We start from the raw sequence: 26,367 nt of genomic DNA on the forward strand, positions 1-26,367 counted from the left end.
TAGTCATTTTGGCAGTTATAACATGTTGGTAACAATGACTAATATGGGTACTTGTCTGTAAAGAAAAGAAAGTCAAAAAAAGAGAAAGAAAGAAAAAAGTCAAATACATGCCTTGTCAGCCAAGAAGAAGACCCTCTCTAGCCTCTTGGTGTCAGAATTTCAACATGCTTGCCCCCGAGGTGGAGAAAGCTATATGAAGCTAATAGTGGATTGATGCAATTTTAGTTTCCCCAAAATGGTCTCCTTTTAAGAAAGGCAACATGTCAAACACTTGATGCTTCCTTTCTATCTATTTAGCAGTTTTATCTCAATTAATAAATTGTGTTTATGTATATAAACTGTCTCCTGTAAGCTGAAGTCCCCCCAAACCTTGACTGAACTAATGAAATTAGTTTCTTTTGACCATGTACATCCAAGAACTAGACCCTTGGCCAGGATCATCATTTATTTGCTAGTTTCAGTGACCAGCATCTTTCCTGAAAGTGCCAGCAGGCTGCCAATTACCTTTTCAAAAATCACTTCCCTGTTTTCCCTACTGATTTTGCATGTGGTATCTTAAAGGTCAGACTGAGGAGTTTGGCCAAAATTCTGGCACATAGGAGCAATATGACAACATAATGCTCTATTAGTCTAACCATTCAGTGGTTTACCTTAGGTTTACCATATAATCTAGAAAGTTGGGGAAGAAACTTTTCCTGTATCCTCTTAGGTTCAGTAGGTTGGTGTGTGCAAATTAAACCAACAAAAGGGATTAGCCAGAGAAAAGATGGAGTTTATTAACGCCTGAAAAATTTATACCACAGGAGTGCTCAATGATGAATAGTTCAAAGAAGTGGTAAAAATTTGGAATTTCTGTGCCTAACTTAGTAGGAGAAAGAGAGGGGGAAAAAGGCTTTTATGGGAAGAACAAACAGGTTTCTTTAGGAAACACGAATGTTTAAGAGAACAAATGGGAGATAAGAAAGTTGGTGATCATATTTGCTTGTGTGGGTGCAAATGGTCTTTCCATCTTTTTCATGACCATGAAACTCCCCCAGATGGGGGATTTATGTTAGGTTTACTCTTGGTCTCTCTCCTGGGAGTAGACGCCAACCTGAAATGAGAATTTATGGCAGTCCTCATTTCTTAGAAGTTTCTGCTTTTAGTCAGATAAGGGAAGCGCTGAAAAGGTTTTATACATCTGTTGAATCTCAAATGTCTTTAGCTTAAAATAATCTTTACGCCAAAGTAGCATATTTTAGAATGGCATAGCCTGATCCTCTTCAAAGGTAAAGTGAGATCTGGTATCTCTTCCAGATAAGAAATGAGGCTTGAATTAAAGTGGTTATCTATGGAAATGAAAATGCCGAAAATATAAAGGATTTTGTATAAGCAAAAGTTTGAAGGATTTAGTAATTGGTTAGCATAGTAAAGGGCAGTAAAAAAGTTCAACTGTAGGTCTCTTTTTAATGTTCATACCAAATTTCCCTTTATAGTCCCGGGAGCACTCAAAGAAGGAATTTTGCAAGAGCAAAGCAAAGGTAAACCACCTATTATGTGTATATTGTAGAGGATGGATTAACACCCTTGGTATCCTAGGCCTAAGGAGACAATAAGTGCTGGTGTCTTTCACTCTGTGGAGACCCCCCCCCAGCCCCCGCTTTGGGTCAATAACTAACTCTAGTTATTGGATAATCCTTTTAGTGCTTCCAGTGGTACAAAAAGTCTCAAGAGTCATGCCATTATAGTGTTTGCATTGATAGATTCTCTGATAGTAGGAACACTTCCCCACTCTAGGGGCAGCACAGTCCTCCAGCACTATTCTTATCTCAGGTCTATGGCTGGGTTGCTTCAGGGCCTTGAGCTGTTTAAAGCTTTAAAAGGTCTTTTTATTTTTACTTTAATATTTGTTTAAGTGGGCAAAAGGCTTGAATTAGTTCTTTGTAAAAGAGGAGGATATCCAAATGTCTAACAAACACAGGAAAAAAGTGCCAGAAGGGGAAAGGCAGTCATCATTTAAGCATGAAGTTAATGCCTTTAAAAAGGCATTTAATTTAATCATCAGTCATTCAATGCAGATTAAATGAGATACCACCACACTCCTACCAGGATGGCTAAAAGGAAAGAAGCAGCAGTTCCAAGTGGTGCTATAGCTGTGGATCCACAGGAGCACCAGTGTGTTTGTGGTGGTGATGTAAATTGGTGCAGACCCTGGAAAACCGTTTGGCAGTAATTGTCAAAGCTAAACACAGGCATACCTTGGATCACTGTGATAAAGTGAATTACATGAATTTTTTTTGTTTCCCTGTGCATATAAAAGTTGTGTTTAAACTATAAACTATTAAGAGTAAAATAGCAATATGTCTTTAAAACACAACATACAGGAACTTCCCTGGCAGCCCAGTGGTTAAAACTCTGTGCTCCCAAAGCAGGGGCATCGGTTTATCCCTGTTTGGGGAACTAAGATCCCACATGCCCCACAGTATGGCCTTAGAAAAACAACAACAACAACAAAACAATGTAAAAAACTTCATTTAAGAATACTTTAGGGCTTCCCTGGTGGCTCACTGGTAAAGAATATACCTGCAAGTGCAGGAGACACGTGTTCAATCCCTGCCCCGGGAAGATCCCACAGGCTGCAGAGCAACTAAGCCCGTGTGCTACAACTGTTGAGCCTGTTCTCTAGAGCCCGGGATCTGCAACTCTTGAGCCCACGTGCTGCAACTACTGGAGCCCGCACACCCCAGAGCCTGTCCTCCGCAACGAGAGAAGCCCTCACACCACAACTAGAGAGTAGCCCCCACTCTGCTGCAGCTAGAGAAAAGCCCACATGGCAACGAAGACCCAACACAGCCCACCCAAAAAGTGTATTGCTAAAAGAATGCTAACCATCACCTGAGCGTTCAGTGAATTGTAATCTTTTTGCTGGTGGAAGGTTTGAAATATTTCAAGAATTACTAAAATATGACACCAAGACACAAAATGAAGCAAATGCCATGGGGAAAATGGTGCTAATAGATTTGTTCAACACAAGGTTGACACAAGCCTTCAATTTGTTTAAAAAGGGGGAAGCAGTATCTGTGAAGCACAGTAAAGTGAGGTGCAATTAAACAAGGTTTGCCTGCTGACCCAAAAACAGCACTCCTGGCCTTACATCTGATACCAGTGAGGGTTTTTATTCACCAGAAATGTCATGTAAGAGTATGATAGCTAAAAGCAGGAAACAACCCAAATGCTCACCAACAGTAGAATTTACGGATTGTGGTATATTCATAAAATGGAGTGCTACATAGAAATGAAAAAGAAAACTGCTACATGCAGCATTATAAATGAATCTTAGTGAATATAGGAAGCTATACAACAGGAGAGTTAATACTATTTGACTCCATTTATAAGAAATTCAAACAAAGCTAATCTATGGTGATATAGGTTAGAATAATGGTTACTTTTTGGTGGGTTTATTGACCAAGGGAACACAAAGGGGCCTCTGGCTTATAGAAAAGGTTCTGTAACTCCTTCTGGGTTGTCATTGTATGAGTGTTTACATATGAAATATTTATTGAGCTGTACACCTAAGATTTGTGCATTTCACTGCGTGTAAGTTCACATCTCAATAAAGAATAGTGTTGTTTTAAACTTGTACTCATGATTTCCTGTTTCAACTCTATCCTTTTCTTAAAACTAGCTTTCCCTCTCACTTTCTTTTTTAGCTGAAACCCACTTAAACTTTTTGCACTCAGTCCTTAAATCCTGTCAGCTGTTCCTTTAAAATACCTCCCATCCATATTTCCAAATCATGTCTCTACTAGACTTTTAGCCCTGACCACAAACCTGAATTATTGCCAAGGACCTAATTGATTTCCCTGCTTTCAGTACTCAAAACTATTGTACAAGGTGCCAGCAATGCTATCTTTCTAAAGCACCATTTGGACTGTGTTACTTCCTCTTCTCAAAAGCCTTGAGGGTGCTCCCCTTTCTGGCGTCAGTCTGTAGCACTGTATTTGAGACTCTCGTGGTCTGGCCCAAACCAGCCATACCCAATTGCTGGAAAATTGGAGTACTTAATAGCTCCAAACCCATTTTTCTCCTGTGGCTTGTATGCCTTTGTTCATGCTCTTGTCTCTCCCCTAAATGCTTTCTTCATACCAACCCCTTCTCAACCCACCCCCTCCCTACTCCCGCCCAAAGTTAAATTGATTTAGTGGTCGTTTGAAGGAATGTTGGGCTTCCCAGGTGGCGCTAGTGGTAAGGAACCTGCCTGCCAATGCAGGAGACATAAGAGACGCGGGTTTGATCCCTGAATTGGTTGAAGGACTGTTATGTTTTAACAAAGTTTTTGCCTCATTAAAATTTAGTCTTCAATATGCTGGGTAATAAAACTTTTTTAATGAATAAGTTTAAAAGCTCAAAATTTCATATTCAGGTAAAATGGCTTGTCTCATCTTTTTTCTAGGTCTATAGATTTAGCTCTTTGTGTGGAGTTTATTTTCCTCAAAAGATAGTATCTTCTGTTTTTTATGTTGGTGTCTTTAGTCGAGGGGAGGGGAGGTTTTACCTCCTACATGACTATTCATACAGCTAGTAGACAATGCCATCTCTGTATGCTTTATTGTAGCAATCACATTATTCAACACTTTTTTTTTTTTTTCTGTTTTAGATTCCTATAGGCAATGGAAACTGATCTTAATTCCCAGGACAGAAAGGACCTGGACAAGTTCATTAAGTTTTTTGCCCTCAAGGTAATATATCCTTTCTCTTGAGCCTAGAACTGTTAGAAATAACTTCCATTCCTCTCCCTTTTTGGAAATGCAGCATAACAGCTTGCAGCTTGCCCATTTTAAGGGATACTTCTGTCTGTTGTAAACCAAACTGTGAAATTTGGGGGCGGTACTGGAGGTGTAACTAAAAAGCTTCCAATTTTCCAAAGCTACTTGTTAAAAAAAAAATAACATTTTTTTTGCAAGCCTGTTTGCAGAAATGTCAAACTTATTATGCCAGGTCATTGGCGCAGTATGTTCCCTTGGGGTGAGAACAAAGACTGGACTAGAATGGACAGCAGTTCGGGCATCTTTCCCTAAGCATCAACTACCTCTGAAATGTCTCACGTTTCACTTATTGTTCCCTTCTGTGTAAATGAAAAATTAAAACTGAATTTTGAGTGCTTTATAAGGCATAGTTTCCTAAATCTAAAAATCATTCCCACCTCTATCTCTCCTTCCTCTCAACCATTGCTATGTAAGAACAAGCCATGCGGTAGATTCTGGTTGTAAAATTAGCCGGAAGACTTTTGCCATATGGGCCAAGTCATATGAATAATTGTGGATTCCTTGGTTTAAATCTACTATGATTACATAAGTGTATGGCAGTGAATATTTAAACCTACGACTGGACTTGTTTCTTTATGAAAGTCAGAGCCACCATGTGCGGCTTTCCTTCTGCCATGTGAGTATATTATAGATTACAAGCCTCAAACTGTGATTTCTCTTAATTGGTTGACACTAGGTCCTCAGGAATATTTACAGTATTATTTTTGTGCCATGATTTTTCTGTTCTTGATGGTTTTAAATCTTACCCTTTTCCTGAAGTATAGTTATGATCATTGGCATCTTTTTAACCCTGCATTGAGAGGGTTTTAATCCTAATTAGGAGCCAAATCAGTTTGTTGAAACTTTTCATTTTTGATTGTTTGTTTGGTTGGTTTTTTAGACTGTCCAAGTGATTGTCCAGGCTCGACTGGGAGAAAAGATCTGTACTTGTTCGTCTTCTTCCCCAACGGGTTCAGACTGGGTAAAATTCTTATTCTTTGCTGAGGGATATACTATGGTGTTTGTCACAAGGAATCATGGTGTGGTAATAAATAATAATATTTCTAATACTACCAAGTCATAACATTACAATGCCTAATTCCATTTGATCCATTCACTTGGAAAAATATGTTCTTCATTGAATGTTAGTCCTAGATGTTTTATGGTTTTCCTCTGTGATGAGTGAAAACTTATCAACTTGAGTTTTGGGGCCTTGATGCCAGACATCCCTTAAGGGGAAAGGAGGAGTGGATGACTGTCCTTAGTCAAGGGCAAGGCCTCCGTTACTCAGTATCCAGTCTTACTACTTTGATTCCATAATGTTCCTTGTGAGTGTTTAACACAAAATTCTTCTTGTATTCTAGTTCAATTTAGCAATCAAAGACATCCCAGAGGTTACACATGAAGCAAAGAAGGCCCTGGCAGGGCAGCTGCCTGCTGTTGGGAGGTCTATGTGTGTGGAGATCTCACTCAAGACTTCTGAGGTAAGGTTATGGCTGGGACGGGGTCTTAACTCAGCACCCAAAGCACTTTACACTCTGGTTCCAACTCAGCCTTGTTCCTATGCTTTCCCTCTCTAATCGTCTCATGGTGCTCTGAGGAGGTCATGGTTTTTGTACTTATTCTTCCAACCACTTGAAGTAGACTCTTCACTCTCATCTTCATATATCATCTGTAAGTGATGTGTTTCTACTCATCTTTCAACACTCGTATGCTCTAAAAGATTTCCCTTTCTAACCCCTCTCTAGAATTCTCATGTGCTTTGTTTATATTTGTTTCTTAGAGTATAACTTGCTGGAATGTGATTTTTTTTAATGTGTTTTTCCTCACCTTTTTCCATGATGCAAATATTTTTTCTTGTATGTTTATTAATCTATTTCCATTACAGGATTGTGAGGCTGCGTGGAATAATAAAAGGCTAATGGAGTTTGGAGCTATACAGACCCAAATTCAGAGCCTAGCTGAGCAACTCTGGCCAAATTACTTAGCCCCACCTCTACCACCACCACACTTCACAGTCTTGTGGGGCTATACTTCTTCATTTAATTCTTATTTGTAAAGTATATAAATAAAATATGGTAGGCAATTATTACATGTTCCTGTTGATACTTTACACTTTTATTCTTGAGGTCGGTAGCTATGCCACATCTTATTTATCTGTGTAGTTCTTCAATTCTTTTTGAAAGGAGGCAGGATATAATAAATAATCATCTCTGCCTGTCACAGTGCCTGGAATGGCACATAGTAGGCTCTCAATTTTTTATTGTGTGAATGATGTCAGTACTTATTCTGTGGAAATCTTAGTATCAAATAAAACAAAGCATCCTATTCTCTTTATTGAATTACCAGTGTATACTGTGAGTTATTTTCCTTAGTGATCCTTGGAGAGTCCAAAAGGAGGAACTCTCTCTTCTCTCAGGCATCTGTGAGATCAGATTCTAAACTGTTGTGATTAGACTTCCCTGGTGGCTCAGTGGTAATCCGCCTGCCAATGCAGGAGACACAGGTTCGACCCCTGATCCAGGAAGATGCTGTGGAGCACGCTGTGGAGCAACTGTTGAGTCTGTGCTCTAGATCCTATGCTCCGCAACAAGAGAAGCACCACAGTGAGAAGCCCACGCACCTCAACTAGAGACTAGTCCTCACTTGCTGCAACCAAAAAATTGCCCTCACGTGGAGCCTGGGTCTCCTGCATTGCAGGCAGATTCTTTACCCCTGAGCCACTGGAAAGCCCTGGTAGAATACTATGCGGCCATTAAAAATAATGTAGAATTTTTAATTATAAGGAGAATTCCATGTTGTACTTATTGATCAAAAAGTGATCAGTTCAGTTCAGTCGCTCAGTTGTGTCCAACTCTTTGCAACCCTATGAACTGCAGCATGCCACGCTTCCCTGTCCATCACCAACTCCTGGAGCTTGCTCAAACTCATGTCCATCGAGTCGGTGATGCCATCCAACCATCTCATCCTCTGTTGTCCCCTTCTCCTCCTGCCTTCCATCTTTCCTAGCATCAGGGTCTTTTCCAAGGAGTCAATTCTTCACATTAGATGGCCAAAGTATTGGAGTTTCAGCTTCAGCATCAGTCCTTCCAATGAATATTCAGGACTGATTTCCTTTAGGATTGACTGATTTGATCTCCTTGCAGTCCAAGGGACTCTCAAGAGTCTTCTCCAACACCACAGTTCAAAAGCACATAAAAAAGTGATAAAAATAGTATGTACAAACAAAACAAAAAAAGATAAAAAATAGAATGTATGGTATAAGCTCACTTTTATTTAGAAAAATCAATGATTATATTATAAATGATGTTGTCTTTTTGCTTGTTTATACTTTGTAATATTTTTATAGTGACTGTATTGTGCTTTATAATAAGAAAAAAGATTATCAAAAGCAAAACTGAAATATCTTTTAATAATATCTTGACAATACCTTTTGTTGTCCCATTTACAGGGAGATTCCATGGAGCTAGAAATCTGGTGTCTGGAAATGAATGAAAAGTAAGTGCTCTAGGGAGCTCGAACTGATGTTCTGTGACAACCAAGAGGGGTGGGATGGGGTGGGAGATGGGAGGAAGATTCAAGAGAGAGGGGACATACGTATACCTATGCCTGACTCATGTTGATGCATGGCAGAAACCAATACAGTATAATAAACAGTTATCCTTCAATTAAAAATAAATAAATTTTACAACTATGTAAGTGCTCTGTCTTAGAACCCTTGGTTGTGGTAGCTGAGGGTAAAGTGCATGACGCCACGTGAAAAGCAGGGCTTGTTTCAGTCATGGAGAGTGTCCTGACCACTTAACACAGCCGGCAGGTCCTTGCTACAGTTGGCTTCGTGCTTGGCTTCCAGCCCAGGCACAGCAGTGACCTTCAGAAGGAGCGTCGGTCCAGAGAGACTCAGACAACACAGGGAGAGGAGCAGAGAGAAAGCTGAAAAAGGATTTGTTGTTTTCCCAGGGTACACATAGTTCTCTGATTAAATCCCTTGAGCTCTTGTAACATGACTACTCTGTTTTGTCTGTTTTCTGTGTTGCAGACATCCAATAAGATTTCCCCTCACCATTCCTTTAGACATGCTGTATTGGTCATGGACTGGGAATGTGTGTTATTTTCCCCTCCATTTTCTTTTTTCAGGGCAGATTAGCTGAATTCCTGCCCGAATTTCAAGAAGAATATATAGGAAAATTGAGGAAATAGCAACACATCAAAAGACAAATCTTATTAATAAGTATGAGTGGTGTAGGCATTATTTTTCTTTCTTAAATAAAAAGCAATTGCCAGGTTATAGTCTAAAATTTTCATACCAAGCACGTCTCTAGATTTCCTGTTAGATGTATAGAAGTAGACTGCTGTAAGATAGTACATTGAAATTATGTTTGTACTTTCAGTAATGCAACTGCAATATTGAATTACTGTTTTTAAGCGTTCTGCTTTATTTCTTAGAAAGATAACTGCCTCAAAGCTAGAAAAAAATATATTGGAGACCTTTTGTTGCCCACCTGCCTTTGTCTGGTGCACGGGAAAGTAAAACTTTGGTTAACGTCAACAACTTGTTGATAAGCTGACAAAGCACTCTAATTACAAGTTTAGTTCAGAAGATGTTTTAATTATAACTTTAATCTTATACAGTTCCAGCGTTTAATTAGCAACTATCTCTTTTGACCGTTAATACTCTATAAAATGTGATTTAGGCTGCAAATCAGGTTATATTCTATCAGAATTTATGAATAATGTTAACAGATTTTTTTTTAGACTTTTTAAAATTGAAGTATTAAGTTGATTTTTAATGTCGTATTAGTTTCTAGTGTACAGTAAGGTTATTCAGTTATATATTCTAATGCTGACAAATAATGTCAGTTACTCCATGGAACATAACTAATGTCTCTATCCATTGCATTTTTGTTCTTTGTTTTGTGTTAGCCGAGTAGGAGAATGCTAATAGTGTCTTTGCTCCTCAGGTGTGATAAAGAAATCAAAGTTTCCTATGCTGTGTACAACAGATTGTCATTGCTGCTGAAGTCTCTGCTTGCTATAACTAGGGTGACTCCAGCTTACAGACTCTCCAGAAAGCAAGGGCATGAATATGTCATCTTATACAGGTAAACAGCTCACCTTCATGGTTCATACTTTGGACTCATCAATTTGCACAATGTCTGACCAGCATTCAGATATTCCATGATTAATTTTTGGACAGATGTTTGGATGGTTGATGCTATACCTTTACTGTGATTGCCTATCTATTCTCCTTTATGAACCTCAGCTTCTTCCAAAGCAACCAAGTTCTTTATCCTTTTGTTTATACACAGTCTTGATTTTTAAATTCTTAGTCAGTTTGGTCGCTCAGTCGTGTCCAACTCTTTGCGACCCCATGGACTGCGGCATGCCGGGCTTCCCTGTCCATCACCAGTTCCTGGAGCTTACTCAAATTCATGTGCATCGAGTTGGTGATACCATCCAACCATCTCATCCTCTGTTGTCCCCTTCTCCTCCCGCCTTCAATCTTTACCAGCATCAGGGTCTTTTCCAGTGAGTCAGTTCTTCACATCAGGTGGCTAAAGTATTAAGTTTCAACTTCAGTATCAGTCCTTCCAATGAATATTCAGGACTGATTTCCTTTAGGATGGACTGGGTGGATCTCTTTGCAGTCCAAGGGACTCTCAAGAGTCTTCTCCAACACCACAGTTCAAAAGCATCAATTATTCAGCGCTCAGCTTTCTTTATAGTCCAACATTCACATGCATACATGACTACTGGAAAAACCATAGCTTTGACTAGACGGACCTTTGTTGGCAAAGTAATGTCTCAGCTTTTTAAAATGCTGTCTAGGTTGGTCATAGTTTTTCTTCCAAGGAGCAAGCGTCTTTTAATTTCATGGCTGCACTTAACATCTGCAGTGATTTAGGAGCCCAAAAAAAGAAAGTCTTTCACTCTTTCCATTATTTTCCCATCTATTTGCCATGAAGTGATGGCATCACCAAGTTGGACATGAGTTTGAGGAAGCTCTGGGAGTTGGTGGTGGACAGGGAAGCCTAGCGTGCTGCAGTCCATGGGGTCACAAAGAGTTGGACACGACTGAGCGACTGAACTGATACAGGTTGTTGAGTGGACCAGAGTGGTGGTGAAGAGGATATGTAGCAAAGTGTGAGAGCAGAGCCTGGAAAGTCAGGGTTCCCAAATCAGCCAGGACTCTGTTTCATGTTAATGATGAGCCCTGGGTGTTGGCCTTTGGCTTACATGCAAAGAGCTGATTTTGAGGAGAATTGGTATAACAGGATAGAAGGACCACGGGTTAGAGAATTAACTAGTTCTGTTGAAGTAATCTAGCAACCCTATGTATGTTTACTTTTCGAGGCCTTTTTTTTCTTTTGGCCAAGTTGTAGAACTTGCAGGATCTTAGTTCCCCCCAACCAGGGATTGAACCTGGGCCCCCAACAGTGGAAGCACAGAGTTCTAACCACTGGACCATCAGGGAATTCTTCCACCATCTGCTTGTTTTTATAAATAGAATTATTTTACAAATAATTTTATAAATAGAATTACTTTACAAATAATTTTATAAATAGAATTATTTTACAACATAGCCACCCCATTCATTTACCTATTATCAGTGGCTGCTTTTGTAGTATGAGAGCAGAGCTGAGTAGTTTCCCCAGACTATATGGCCTACAAGTCTAAAATATTTACTAACTGATCCTTTAAACAAAAGTTGGCTAACTCCTGTTTTATGGTGTCTATCACTTTCTTGCATGTATTTCAGATATGTATATACATTTCTTTTCTTCCATTCCAGATTTAATCTGTGAGACCTAGGATTCAGATTCATCCTAGGACTTGTCCCTGGTTTATCTCATCCCTAACATCTAACCATAGGGTGTTGTAGATTGTCAGAGCTTAGTTTTTATTGAACAAACCCATGTATGTGTTTAATTTTCAACAGTATTACTTGAAAATATAAAAATATATTTTCAGTGTTTTATAATTTAGACTTTTTGCTAATATAGCGGAGAAGGCAATGGGACCCCACTTGAGTACTCTTGCCTAGAAAATCCCATGGATGGAGGAGCCTGGTAGGCTGCAGTCCATGGGGTCGCTAAGAGTCAGACATGACTGAGCAACTTCCTTTTCACTTTTCACTTTCATGCATTGGAGAAGGAAATGGCAACCCACTCCAGTGTTCTTGCCTGGAGAATCCCAGGGATGGGGGAAGCCTGGTGGGCTGCCGTCTATGGGGTCGCACAGAGTCGGACACGACTGAAGTGACTTAGCAGCAGCAGCAGCAGCAGCTAATAGAGACTGGCCTTCCCAGGGAGATTCATGGAAAGGTTCTACTGTGTTCAGATTTTTATAGTTTTAGAATGGTCTTGTCTATTTATTCAGTGGTGGAAAAGATATTCTAATTTCTTAGTCAGTTTACTTTGGAATGATAAGCAGAGTGAGCCCACTTTGATTGAAGATCACATTTCAAAATCTAGTGACTTCTATTCCATATTTGAAAGTTGCTAGGAAAGTGGATCTTAAGAGTTCTCATCACAAGAAAAAAAAATTATGTTACTGTGAATGATGACAGATGTTAACCAGACTTAGTGTAGTGATTATTTTGCAATGTGTACAGATATTGAATCATTATATATCCTTGAAACTAATATAGTGTTGTGTGTCAATTATAGGTCAATTCTAAAAAAAAAAAAAAGTCTTATATCTTCTAATAGAAGTTCCAGAACTATTTGCCAGTTTTGTTTGTATATTCTCTATTTCCCAATAGGTGTACCTTACAAAGGGCTCCCAGATGGTGCTAGTAGTAAAGAACTCACCTGCTAATGCAGGAGACATAAGAGATACGGGTTCAATCCCTGGGTGAGGAAGATCCCTTGGAAAAGAGCATGGCAACCCACTCCAGTATTCTTGCCTGGAGAATCCCATGGACAGAGGAGCCTGGCAGGCTATAGTCCATGGGGTCACAAAGAGTTGGACACAACTGAAGCAACTTAGCACGCGTGCATGCATATAACTTTACAAATATGCTGCAGAAGCAGGAATAGCCCACTCCAGTACTCTTGCCTGGAAAATCCCATGGACGGAGGAGCCTGGTAGGCTACAGTCCATGGGGTCGCTAAGAGTCGGACACGACTGAGCGACTTCACTTTCACTTTTCACTTTCCTGCATTGGAGAAGGAAATGGCAACCCACTCCAGTGTTCTTGCCTGGAGAATCCCAGGGACGGGGGAGCCTGGTGGCTGCCGTCTATGGGGTCACACAGAGTCAGACACGACTGAAGTGACTTAGCAGTAGCAGCAGCAGCAGAAGCAGAAATAAGAAACTTAAACAGCAGGTCACACTTAATTTTTATTTTTCTAATTTTTAAACCGGTCCTCTCCATAACCATCCTCATGCCTACAGCTTAATCAAGTAGTAGCAATACTGCTCCTTTCAGAGAGATGTTCATGCAGATAAAAAAAAAAGGGTTGGTTTTGTTGATTTTGTTTGGAGGTTTTTAGTTTGCAGGCCCTTAGAATAAAGAATCAAATAACATGTTTTTCTTTCTTCCCTACAGAATATATTTTGGGGATGTTCAGCTGAATGGCTTAGGGGAAGGTATGTATCAAGGTTAAAAAACATTTGTAGTGTTGCTAAGTGTTCCCTGACTTCAGAAATGTGCTTGGATGCTGCAGGTAATAATACATAGCTTGTGATTTTAGTATGTGTGATACCAGTATGGAAGATAGGAGGTCTGGAGAGCCACCAGAGAACGACTGAATAATTTTCCCAAAAGTTCTAGTAACTCAGAATTCTTTGTTATTCTTTATACGATTGTCTGTTTTCCTAATTTTCTGCAGTGATTATGTTAAATGTTTCTGATGAGCATCAGCAATTTTGAAAAGTTGGAAGTGAAACCAAGAAAACTAGGAAAGTTTTATTGTAATGCCCTGACTCTTTTCTGTACTTCGTTCTGGGGTGGCAGCTTGGGTGGTAGTGCAGTTGCTTCATAAATTGAGGTATTTGTGTGAGGAACTCTCTGTGCCACTTTAATGTCTTATTGGCACATCTGGACAGGGTTGGTTAGGACTTGCTTAAGCTTTAGAACTAATAATCATTTTACCTCTTTGAAAGTAGTTTTATCAGGAAATAAATGCTTTTTCCCCTGCCAATATTAGGTCAACATAGAATAAATTAAAATAAAAATAATGTATACACATACACATATATATGAAATTGAGGCTGCTGCATTCAAGGTAGCTAAGTGGGTCATGCCAGAGGTTGTACAAGAGGCTGAATGGTTCAGGGAAAGACGTACTGAGGGTAGAGTCAGTATTGTCTGGAAAAAAGCTAATTATTTATCTCTTTTCCTAGGTTTCCAGACAGTTCGTGTTGGGACAGTGGGTACCCCTGTGGGCACCATCACTCTTTCCTGTGCTTACAGAATTAACTTGGCATTCATGTCCACCAGGTGAGAAAAGAGCCTTGGAATCCAACAGAACTCTTCCAAAAAAAAAAAAGGAACTCTTCCAAAGATATTAAAGTTGTTTTTCTTCCAACCCGTCCCCCTCCTTGCCTCAGCTAGGCCTAGAGTTCAGCATTGCCATTGCTGAACTGAGAGCACCCAGTTTCCAGATTGGAGAAGCTGAGTGTCCCAGAGCCAACATAGAAGTGATGGTTTATTTTCAGGAATGCAGGAGTTGAGGTTCTATGGTTCCTTCCAATAGATAAGAGGCAAAGGGATCTCTGAGGGCTTCAGGGGGTGTGACAAGGTATTCTAACAGATGCGGCAATCTGCTTACTGCATTACAGGCACTTTGAGAGGACCCCACCTATCATGGGCATTATTATTGATCACTTTGTGGACCGTCCCTATCCCAGCTCCTCGCCCATGCACCCCTGCAATTACAGGTGAGGAATGTGGAAAACTCTTTTCCAAACTGTGGCTGGCGGAAACATCCATCTTGCACAGGCCTGTAAAGCACCTTTATCCGTACTTACCGATAGGCAGGGCACACGGATGGAGACCCCACGGGGAGGGAAGTGAGTGGCTGGCTGTATCCTTGCTGCTGCCTGTCAGGTACCCCAGGACGAAAGGTAGACCACGTCTCAGAAAATCTTGGTTATTTTGACCTAGACAGTACTGATTTGACTTTTGGCTTCATTTTACTTAGAAACTCTGAGAGTGGCAGTAATATGGAGAATGTCCTTTGTAAATTAGGTGGTTTTCAGGTCACCATTGGCACAATTCAGTTTTATTCCTTAGAATCAAACATCTCCAGGCCTAGATCCTAGAAAACAGAATTGTCAAGAGATTGGAATAGATGTGTACCAAGAAAGATACTACCTTTCTGTTAAGGACTCATGAAGTTGGATCGGTTTTTGTCTTTGGAGTCTAGATTTTTATTTCACTGCATTCTTTGTTGCTGATGACTCTTTGGCCCTACACTGGCCAGGCTTAAAAAAAATGCTCTCAAATGATATGTCAGGTGAAATGTTTGGATTTAAAAAAAAAAAAGCCATTGTCAACCTCTAGATGCTGCTTCTGAACATGTTTGAAATTATGAAGGACTCAACACACCTCTCTTGACATTAGGGACTGCCAGAAAGAATTCTTACCACAACTTGCGTCCATATCTCAGCTCTCTTTGTGTCCATTCTGAAATTGACTGACATCAGTCAGTTCATGATTTCTTTCCCCCTCACTACAGAACTGCCGGTGAGGACACTGGAGTAACATATCCTTCTGTGGAAGATTCTCAAGAAGTGTGCACCACCTCCTTCTCCACCTCACCTCCCTCCCAGGTAGGGGAAACAGGTTCTGGTGTGGCAGTAGTTATTTGGTACATATATGGGACTTATGAAATGAAAATTTCATGTGAAAATTTAGATAACAATCTCTTCTGGTGGTGGTGGTGATGGTGATTATTTCAAGGGGTTATTTTGAGGAGTAAAGGAGAACTTTTTTACCCAGCAGATAATACTGTAGTATTTCTAGTCTGTAATCTTAACATGCAAGATTACATGTAACTTTTACCTCCCTGGTGACATCTTAAAATTCCCTAGAAAATCAGTCACAGAAAACCCCTATAAAATCAGAATTGTGTTCTGGTACCAGAGAGGCACTGAAACCTACACTTGTTAGAACTAGTAGCTACTTCTTTTTTGTTTTGGCCAAACCCAGCGGCACGTGAGATTTGGGATCTTCATTCCCTAACCAGGGATTGAACCCATGCCCCCATGGTGAAAGCATGGAATCTTAACCACTGGACAACCAGGGAAGTCCCAGTAGCTGCTTCTTCTTTGAAGTGGTTCCTAATATGGTTCCTAATAATGGAAGGAGCAAAAAAGGAGCCAGTGATCATTTAGCATAAAATGCCATGAAGACCCCAGCTATGCAGTTTTCCTTATAGTTACATAGATACCTGCTGGTCTGCATTCCCTCTCTGAACATGATTAACCGTCAACTTTTCCACTAGGACCCATCTTCACTGTCACAGTCAGTTCAGTAAAACACAGGCTCCAAACAATGTGAGCACTTTCCCCAAGGAAGTGTTGTATGATACACATGTGGCTCTGAGACTGTTACAGATAAGGAGTCATTTTTTCCAGCTGACTGAATTTTAGGGCACGTTTCTCCCCTTCCACTCCAAATTGTTCATCATCTACCCGTTGCCTGCCCATCATCTCTATTATTTCCCTCCTCTTTTCTTTCATATTAGATGGTTCCCTAAGTGAATTTTACTTTCCTTTAAATTAGACCTATGCATGTGTGCGTGCTAAGTCACTTCAGTTGTGTCCAACTCTGTGTGACCCTATGGACTGTAACCTGCTAGGCTCCGCTGTCCATGGGATTCTCCAGGCAAGAATACTGGAGCCCTTCTCTAGGGGATCTTCCCAACCCAGGGATCAAACCCACGTCTCACATTTCCTGCTTGGCAGGTGGGTTCTTTACCACTAGTGCCGCCTGCGAAGCCAAAATTATTCCCCGATTATCCTTTTTCACCATCTTACTTTCATTATCTTACTTGGGGGTGTGGGACCCAACAAATTAATTAGCTACCCATACATTTTTGTCCTCTATATTTTCTTCATTAAGAAAAAATTTAAATTTATTCCATCCTGTGCTTTTAGATACTAAATTAAAATTATAGTTCTAATTTGTTTTAAAAGCAGGGGTTAAACACAAAAGCTAACTTAGAAGGACTTTACAGAAATTCACTGTTATTTCTTTTTTTTTTTTTTTAAGATAACAGAATTAGCCAGAAAGTTTAATCCACAGACTGTCTTCAGGCAGGATACATTGTTGTTATATAATCCGTTTGCCATCCTCCAATGGGTACCGCAGCCATGCAGTATCACATAGGAAGACCAGGTGTGTCTTCCTGGGACCAAATCTATCCCAGTTTTTCAGGATACAGTTCAAAGGAGTGAGGCTGGAATTGTTAGCTCCCATCTTGTCCTGAAGAATCCTGGATGAGCCCCCAAGATGAAAGGTTGTTTGCTGAATCACGAAAAGACGACCGGGATTCTTGGCCTCCGGAGGAGAGGAATTCAATCCGGAGCTAGAGACGAGGCTTGATCTCTCAGAGCTTTTGTGCAATAGAGTTTATTAAAGTATAAAAGGGTTAGAGAAAGCTTCTGACATAGGCATCAGAAGGGGGCAGAAAGAATACCCCCACTGTTATTTCTAATGTGACAATTTGAAGTTTAAGAGATTCTTGTGAAATTGTTTGGACAGTTTGGTTTGGGGGTGTAGGAATTGTTATTCTTCCCCCCTTCCCATTAATATACGTAGGCATACATATTGCCGTTGCTCTAGAAGAGGGTGGCTTCTGGTATGCTTGCTGACAGGGAGTGATACTGACCCAAAAAAGCAGGAAAGCCCACTTTCTTACTACTGCACATTCGTGAGTTGATGGTTTTTTTAAATCATCAAAATATGAATATGTCATTTAATGCTCATTTAACAACTGATAAACTCATAAACAATATATAAACTTGGGAGATGTTAGGGATGGTGAGCCTGGGGCTTTAACACATCAGTTTTTCTTTTTCTCTGATACAGTGGAAATTCAGCCTGACCCCAAAGGTAAAGGGAAGTTAAGTTGTTTCTGTAGCTGAGGTTTGCAGAAAGGTTTATTAACATGTGTAAGAAGAGCCTGTATGTTTCATGTTATCAGTTGCCTATTGTGTCTTGTTACAGTTTAAAAGTAGATCACGTCAAGATTTCATCAGAGAGAGCACCCAGTGGGTGAGCCTTGTCACTGCTCCCTGAGTACCTGTAATCAAGACTGTACAGTTTGGTGCAGAAATACTAACTTTGAAGCTTGATGGTAGAACAGAGAGAGAAGAATCATTTACCACCTGGTCTCTTCATTCCTGCAAATGCTGAAATAGTTTCTTCTTTGGTTTAATGTAGGGAGTCGCATAATTGTTCAACAGTTTCTGTTTGAACTTTTGCTATGATCCAGTAAAGATCTGTTAATGGACTGGTTTTGTTTTGCTTTTCTAGTAAAATAAGGGTCATTGTATCATTTGGGCACAGAGCTGAGTTAAGAAATAGTTGTGACTCAGAACCTGTACTGTATCTTGAGGTCCTACCTCCAATTCTAGGCATTAATTAATTAGCTAATTGGCAAGACTTAAAGATGGAACAGCAAGACCCAAAACAATCATCTTACCCATAATTAGCTTTGAAACCCTGAGTTTTGAAAATGCCCCAGCCTTTACTCCATCTAGTTCTTCTACACGTTCAGGGACTGGGAGTGTGTGCACACACACACCCTGAGGCCTACACCTGCACACCACCCCATCTTCCCTGAGCTGATGCAGGAAAGTTCGTCACTGGGAACCTGAGCATTTTAAAAGCGCAGCCAACAAGCATCAACTGTTTAAACCTGAGCCTACAGATTCTGTGACGTGAAGTCGCTCAGTCGTGTCTGACTCTTTGCGACCCCATGGACTGTAGCCTAACAGGCTCCTCCGTCTATGGAATTTTCCAGGCAAGAATACTGGAGTAGGTTGCCATTTCCTTCTCCAGGAGATCTTCCCAACCCAGGGATTGAACCCAGGTCTCCCGCGTTGTAGGCAGACGCTTTACCATCTGAGCCACCAGGGAAGTCCAAATTTTTTTTTGGTCATGCTGCACAGCTTGTGGGATCTGAGTTCCTCAACCAGGGATTGAACTCGGGGCCTCAGCAGTGAAAGTGCAGAGTTCTAAGCACTTGACTGCCAGGGACAGATTCTGAGTCCCCAGGAAAAGGCTTTCAGTCTAATATCTTAATCCCAGCATCCTCATTCCTGTTTAGCATACCCTGTGTCCGTTCTCAGGACCCTGCTATTGGAAGTTTTCTAAAAGAGACCCTCTTTTGACTAAAGGCAGACTAACGCTTGGTTCAGGTTTCACCAAGTCATAGCCACTCGACTCAGCTTTCCTTTCCACCTGCCCATCAGGGAGAACCCCGGGGATAGACTCTCTTCTTCACACCTTTCCAAGCGGTCCTTTTCAGAAGGCGGTCATACAGCTTTCTCCCTGCTTCCCTCCTTACTTCACTGTACATTTCAGCCTCTATTGCTACTGCCCTTTCCAGAGTTTTTTTTCACTTCTTTCTCAAGTCCCTTTTCTTTTTTCTTCTCTGTTTCTCCTGTCTCTGTGTGTATCTGTGCACAGTGTGTGTTTACTGTCACAAAGGCACTTTTTCAGACCCCTACTCCTGTGGTGACGGACACTCTGAGGGTCCCCACGGCAGGACTGGCCTTTTCCCATCAAGTGAGTCCATACTGGGAAGAAGGGGATATTATCAGATGGTTTCTTTTTATTTGAAAACTATAAATAAAGTACAGGGTATCATTATTTAAATATCCCCAAGTGTTCTGTGGGTTATTTTGAGGTGCGGTAATTGATTTTTAACAGGATGCAGCCATTGCACAGCAGCCCAAAATAGGATTCATCATTCGCCCCTCCTCCTACCATTGATGTGAAAAGTACATGGAGTTGTTTAGACCTTTTTTTTTTTCCAGATAAACCATCCAAGAGTGGTTTTCTTTCTTTTTCACTATAAATAGGAACCCTCCCAAACCCAGTGGTAATGGACGGTGTGATTAAAGAAGATGCCTTGTGTCTCAAAGGGACCTCAGGGTCAAAGAAGACACTAGAATGACCTGGGAAAACTGATGGCACTGGCTCCCAGTTCTGCCCAGACAGTGCTCCACAGATCCGCTGGGCTGGAAATGGAACCAGTTAGCTGAACCCCTGGGAGAAGGGGGAGCAGGGAGCTCATCTGAGGCCTTTGGAAGGCACAGAGCTGAGACTGTCGGTCCCACTGTAGATCAGTCTGTTTTCTTATTTACAGAATAATGGCCTGGTCTATCTTTAACCCTCACATCAGGCCCTCCCCCCCACAACGCACTCACTGTGAGGCTGTGGGCTGGGATCCGTTCCTTACTCTCTACTGATCTGGATCATTGGTCATACTCTAGGAGTACCTGTTTTTCCCTCCTCCTTTCTTCTGCCCCTCTTTGTTTTTCTCTTGCTTAGCTCTCCAGCTCTCGCCTTTCCTATCAGCCTGCTGCCCTGGGCGTTGGATCCGCTGACCTGGCTTATCCAGTAGTGTTTGCTGCTGGCTTAAACGCCACACACCCTCACCAGGTATCTTTAAAGATGGGGAGGACACTAGGGGTTCCTGTGCTGCCTCCCCTGCCCAGACACATTAGAGGGGCCTCTTGAGACATCCATGTTCTAAGTGTTCTGAACCAAAGCTCTTCTGTAACTTCGGAGGATTAAGATGATTCTGAGAGGCTGCCTCTTACACTTCAGAAAGGAAAGAACAGCTTCCCGAGTGTTTTCCTCCTCTCTTTCCCTCTGTAGTCACTTCCGTGCATGTCTTCCATTAACTGAGCGTGCCCCAGAAAGGATCAAGATTTCCAAGGTTTCCTGCCCACTTGGTGGCAGCATTGGTGATGGGAAAGCTGGAAAGCCAATGCCATCGTGCTAGGCAGCAAGTCTCCCCCTCCTGCCTGACGTTGCCGTGATTCACTGTATTTTTTCGTTTTCCCCCAAAGCTAATGGTCCCTGGGAAGGAAGGTGGGGTACCCCTTGGTCCCAACCAGCCTGCCCACGGTGCCCAGGCTGACCAGGAGAGACTGGCAACCTACACCCCTTCTGATGGGGCCCACTGCGCCGCCACGCCATCCAGCAGGTAAGTTCACGTCTTGGCTCGGCCTCTCTTCAGACCAGCCAGGGGCCTGTCCTCCCCAACACATGTGCTTATTTGGTATCAGTAAGTAAAGAGCAGCTTTCAGCATTGACTCAGGCTTGGCATTTGCAGGGAAAATGTGGTATCCTTCAAATTCCCAATAAGAATCTTGCATTGCAGCTAGTGTGTGAGGGGGCCTTGCCCTGGGCATCGCTACTGGCTTCTGACAGTAGGCAGCCGGGCTTGGCACGCCTCACCCTGATGCAGGGAATGTGTTTGAGATGTTCCTCTCGTCCCCTGAGATGGATTCCGTGGGCATCCTCAGTATTTCCTGAGACCTTGGAGTGCTGGTGTGTCTGCGGTGGGAGTCAGGATCCATTTTCTTTTTCTACTCTGTCAGTGCCTCCCAGAGATCCTGTAGAAACAACTGTTTTTCCTTACTAGAATACAAAAAGAAACCTTTGTCTTTTCTGATTGCAGAAGTGATACTGTCTATAGGTCAAATTTTGAAGACATGGATTGGGTGGAAAGTTCTCATAATTCCACCCTGCAAAAATCACCACGTTACCTCCTTTTAAAAGGTGACAGAATCTCAGAAGGGTTAAGTGATTGGCCTAAGAGAGCAGTTAGCTCACAGAATAGCCAGGCACAGGCCTGGTTTCTCGGATTGCAGAGCCCAGACTCACTCGCACTTTCCATTTCACCCAGAGTTCTGTGGGAAGCTGGGCCTGTCTTGACCTGCACTGCCCTCTCTTAAGTGGAAGGCCCCAGAGATAATGACGTCGATTGCCCCATCGCATCTTAAATGAACTTTCAGATAATAGAAATTCCTGGGTTTTTTTTCCATTTTGACAGTGGAGTTGGGGGAGGGGGTTTATTTGGAAGGATCTTTCCATGCCATCCATCAGGAAAAATAATTACTTTCATGTCTGGCCCCTCAAACTTCCATCCTCTTATCCTTCCTCCTATTATATAATCAAAGGGGGATCCTCTTAGTGTTGTTTTTTGGAGGTTTTTTGGCCACACCTTGTAGCATGCAGGGTTTTAGTTCTCTTACCAGAGATTGAACCTGTGTCCCCTGTAGTGGGAGCACAGTCTTAACCACTGGACAGCCAGGGAAGCCCCATTGTAGTCGTTTTACACTCTTATATTCTGAGCCTAGGTTCCTGGGGTATGACCTGGAGTAACTTAAGACAGAGGACCCTGTATAGGGGGTTCTCAAATGCTGGTCCTCCCTGGTGTCTGGAGTCTGGGAGCCACTTGGACTGCATGGTTCTCCCCATCTTGAGCCCCTGCTTTGGGGCTTTCCCATCCCCGGCTTCTTGCAGGGCTGTGACTGACAGTCTGAGCTCCTGTTTCTTCTGCTTGGAGTTCCCCACCTTTTGGGACTCAGCATCAGTCTGGAGGGAGGGAGGGAGTCGTTTAGTTGCTTCCGTTGTGTCCGACTCTGTGACCCCCTGGACTGTAGCCTGCCAGGCTCTTCCGTCCATGGAATTCTCCAGGCAGGAATGCTGGAGTGGGTAGCCATTCCCTTCTCCAGGGGATGTCTTGACCCAGGGATCGAACTGACACCCCCTCTTGAGTTGGCAGGCGGATTCTTTGTCACTGCACCACCTGGGAGGAGATGGAGGGCACAGCCAAACTGGATGTGTTGTTGAAAGACCTTGCTGAACAGAGGGAGGACTCGGGCAATGAGAGGGGAGGAGCCATGGTGTGGAGCTCCAGATAACAAAACAAAAAAATGAAGAAGGGGAAAATGTAAACTCTTGAATCTGGCTCTGTAACTGGATTGGCATTAAAATTAGTTGTTGATGAGAGCTGCTTGCCTTCATGTATGATAGCTGGATGCACGGTGACTGATGCGTATCCCTGGTATGACAGAGTAAATTTTATGGAAGCTTTATACAATTGTAACACCGAGGTGCATTCACATATGCATATTTTTAGCTCTTCTAGGAAATGCAGTCCTCTGCTCTCAATTCAGAAGTGAGGGTGACAGGGGCCCCAGCCAGGCTTCATACTGCCATTTCCCACATGGGTGGGCTGGTAGGGGGCAGCTCCTGTCCTGGGCTGTGGCCTCACAAGGTGGTGGGTTGATGGGGAACCCAGTAGGCTCTGCTGTGGTTTGAGAAGGAGAGCCAACATGACCTTTCTCCTCCAGTGAGGACACTGAGACTGTATCAAACAGCAGCGAGGGACGGGCCTCCCCACATGATGTCTTGGAGACCATCTTTGTCCGGAAAGTGGGGGCTTTTGTCAACAAGCCCATCAACCAGGTGATTTTTCTGCCCCCGCAACCTGTGAGAATGTGTGAGCCCTTAAGGTGAGGTCTTACCTGGGGCCTGTGGAACCACTGAAATCACACCTGAAATCAGCCTGAAGGAGCCTTTTCTTTTCTGATTACTGAAAGGAAAGAGAGTTGATAGCTAAGCCCCTCTGATTTTCTGCTCTGGTGTAAGGCAAGGTAAACTTGAGTCGGTCTTTTTTTTTTTTTTTTAAATGCAAAATCGTGTGGGGGTGTGTGGCTGTGTGGGGGTGTGTGGGTGTGTGTGTGGGTGTGGGGGTGTGTGGGTGTGTGGCTGTGTGTGGGTGTGTGGGTGTGTGGGTGTGTGGCTGTGTGTGGGTGTGGGGGTGTGTGGCTGTGTGTGGGTGTGTGGGTGTGTGTGTGGGTGTGGGGGTGTGTGGCTGTGTGTGGGTGTGTGGCTGTGTGTGGGTGTGGGGGTGTGTGGCTGTGTGTGGGTGTGTGGCTGTGTGTGGGTGTGTGGCTGTGTGTGGGTGTGGGGGTGTGTGGCTGTGTGTGGGTGTGTGGCTGTGTGTGGGTGTGGGGGTGTGTGGCTGTGTGTGGGTGTGTGGCTGTGTGTGGGTGTGTGGGTGTGTGGGTGTGGGGGTGTGTGGCTGTGTGTGGGTGTGTGGGTGTGTGGGTGTGGGGGTGTGTGGCTGTGTGTGGGTGTGGGTGTGTGTGTGGGTGTGTGGGTGTGGGGGTGTGGGGGTGTGGGGGTGTGTGTAGGTGTGTGGCTGTGTGTGGGTGTGTGGGTGTGTGGGTGTGGGGGTGTGTGGCTGTGTGTGGGTGTGGGTGTGTGTGTGGGTGTGGGGGTGTGTGGCTGTGTGTGGGTGTGTGGGTGTGGGGGTGTGGGGGTGTGTGGCTGTGTGTGGGTGTGTGGGTGTGGGGGTGTGTGTGTGGGTGTGGGGGTGTGGGGGTGTGTGGCTGTGTGTGGGTGTGGCTGTGTGGGGGTGTGTGGGGGTGTGTGGGTGTGTGTGGGTGTGGGTGTGTGTGTGGGTGTGGGGGTGTGTGGCTGTGTGTGGGTGTGTGGGTGTGTGGGTGTGGGGGTGTGTGTGTGGGTGTGGGGGTGTGGGGGTGTGTGGCTGTGTGTGGGTGTGTGTGTGTGTGTGGGTGTGGGGGTGTGTGGCTGTGTGTGGGTGTGTGGGTGTGTGGGTGTGTGGGTGTGTGGGTGTGGGGGTGTGTGGCTGTGTGGGGGTGTGTGGCTGTGTGGGGGTGTGTGGCTGTGTGTGGGTGTGTGGGTGTGTGGGTGTGTGGGTGTGTGGGTGTGTGGGTGTGGGTGTGTGTGTGGGTGTGTGGGTGTGTGGCTGTGTGTGGGTGTGTGGGTGTGTGGGTGTGTGGGTGTGGGGGTGTGTGGCTGTGTGTGGCTGTGTGGCTGTGTGTGGCTGTGTGTGGGTGTGTGGGTGTGTGGGTGTGGGGGTGTGTGGCTGTGTGTGGGTGTGTGGGTGTGTGGGTGTGGGGGTGTGTGTGTGGGTGTGGGGGTGTGGGGGTGTGTGGCTGTGTGTGGGTGTGGGTGTGTGTGTGGGTGTGGGGGTGTGTGGCTGTGTGTGGGTGTGTGGGTGTGGGGGTGTGTGTGTGGGTGTGGGGGTGTGGGGGTGTGTGGCTGTGTGTGGGTGTGGGTGTGTGTGTGGGTGTGGGGGTGTGTGGCTGTGTGTGGGTGTGTGGGTGTGGGGGTGTGTGTGTGGGTGTGTGGGTGTGGGGGTGTGTGGCTGTGTGTGGGTGTGTGGGTGTGTGGGTGTGTGTGTGGGTGTGGGGGTGTGGGGGTGTGTGGCTGTGTGTGGGTGTGTGGCTGTGTGTGGCTGTGTGTGGGTGTGTGGGTGTGTGGGTGTGGGGGTGTGTGGCTGTGTGTGGGTGTGGGGGTGTGGGGGTGTGTGTGTGGGTGTGTGGGTGTGGGGGTGTGTGGCTGTGTGTGGGTGTGTGGGTGTGTGGCTGTGTGTGGGTGTGTGGGTGTGTGGGTGTGGGGGTGTGTGGCTGTGTGTGGGTGTGTGGGTGTGTGGGTGTGGGGGTGTGTGGCTGTGTGTGGCTGTGTGTGGGTGTGTGTGTGTGTGGGTGTGGGGGTGTGTGGCTGTGTGTGGGTGTGTGGGTGTGTGGGTGTGGGGGTGTGTGTGTGGGTGTGTGGGTGTGGGGGTGTGGGGGTGTGTGTGTGGGTGTGTGGGTGTGGGGGTGTGTGGCTGTGTGTGGGTGTGTGGGTGTGTGGCTGTGTGTGGGTGTGTGGGTGTGTGGGTGTGGGGGTGTGTGGCTGTGTGTGGGTGTGTGGGTGTGTGGGTGTGGGGGTGTGTGGCTGTGTGTGGCTGTGTGTGGGTGTGTGTGTGTGTGGGTGTGGGGGTGTGTGGCTGTGTGTGGGTGTGTGGGTGTGTGGGTGTGGGGGTGTGTGTGTGGGTGTGTGGGTGTGGGGGTGTGGGGGTGTGTGTGTGGGTGTGTGGGTGTGGGGGTGTGTGGCTGTGTGTGGGTGTGTGGCTGTGTGTGGCTGTGTGGGGGTGTGTGGGTGTGGGGGTGTGGGGGTGTGTGGCTGTGTGTGGGTGTGGGTGTGTGTGTGGGTGTGGGGGTGTGTGTAGGTGTGTGGGGGTGGGAGGGGTGGGGGGTGTGAATTTTCCATGAAGAGGATTAATAACCTGTGGCATCACTCCAGAAAAGCTAAGAACCATTGCCCCGTGGCCTCGTAGGAGAGGAGGCCATGCCATTTAGTGCACACGTTGCCCTGCAGTGTCATCGCCTCAGCCTCACTTGAGACAGGAGGGTCCTCCTCAGCTCGGCCAGTGAGGAACACTTGTTACTGAACTGCTGCGGGTCAGCCTTCCAGAGCTGAATTCCAGGGTCCTGTGGATGCTGTGGGCATGTGGTGGGAAGCAGGGGAGACTGGGGGTCTCCAGCAAGACAGGAACCTGAGGGTGGCGTGGTCAGCTGAAGTGTGTGAACCTGCTGGACACCCCCCGCCCCCACCATCTTCTGGCAGCCCCTAAGAAAGCAGATGAACTGGGGAAAGGGGGAGCACTGATACTTTCTCCTGCATCTCTCCAGGTGACCCTGACCAGTTTGGACATACCCTTTGCCATGTTTGCTCCCAAGAACCTGGAGCTGGAGGACGCGGATCCCATGGTGAGTCCGTCACTGACTGAAGTTTGCAGGGACA

The 26,367-nt window shown here is 44.3% G+C and overlaps 1 protein-coding gene across 46 annotated transcripts in view; it reads left to right on the forward strand.

The window, feature by feature from the left end:
* ATG13 (autophagy related 13) overlaps positions 1-26,367 on the forward strand; it is a 48,781-nt gene that overhangs the window by 17,523 nt on the left and 4,891 nt on the right. For 8 of the 46 annotated variants that reach the window (XM_081538496.1, XM_081538509.1, XM_081538494.1 and 5 more), the window contains 13 exons: positions 4,637-4,718; positions 5,686-5,766; positions 6,149-6,268; positions 8,236-8,282; positions 9,746-9,886; positions 13,339-13,379; positions 14,136-14,232; positions 14,574-14,672; positions 15,473-15,566; positions 20,302-20,412; positions 20,826-20,962; positions 23,121-23,235; positions 26,256-26,333. In XM_081538496.1, coding sequence (XP_081394622.1) covers positions 4,650-4,718; positions 5,686-5,766; positions 6,149-6,268; positions 8,236-8,282; positions 9,746-9,886; positions 13,339-13,379; positions 14,136-14,232; positions 14,574-14,672; positions 15,473-15,566; positions 20,302-20,412; positions 20,826-20,962; positions 23,121-23,235; positions 26,256-26,333 — 1,230 coding nt within the window. In that variant the 5' untranslated portion in view covers positions 4,637-4,649. Of the gene's footprint in view, positions 1-679; positions 836-1,475; positions 1,521-4,636; positions 4,719-5,685; positions 5,767-6,148; positions 6,269-8,235; positions 8,283-9,745; positions 9,887-13,338; positions 13,380-14,135; positions 14,233-14,573; positions 14,673-15,472; positions 15,567-19,434; positions 19,534-20,301; positions 20,413-20,825; positions 20,963-23,120; positions 23,236-26,255; positions 26,334-26,367 lie in introns of those variants that run through there. The other 38 variants (XM_081538516.1, XM_081538525.1, XM_081538515.1 and 35 more) reach the window with 9 other exon arrangements.

Source organism: Giraffa tippelskirchi, chromosome 11, assembly GCF_054371585.1.
Source record: "Giraffa tippelskirchi isolate mGirTip1 chromosome 11, T2T-mGirTip1v1.2.pri, whole genome shotgun sequence".
Lineage (NCBI taxonomy): Eukaryota > Metazoa > Chordata > Mammalia > Artiodactyla > Giraffidae > Giraffa > Giraffa tippelskirchi.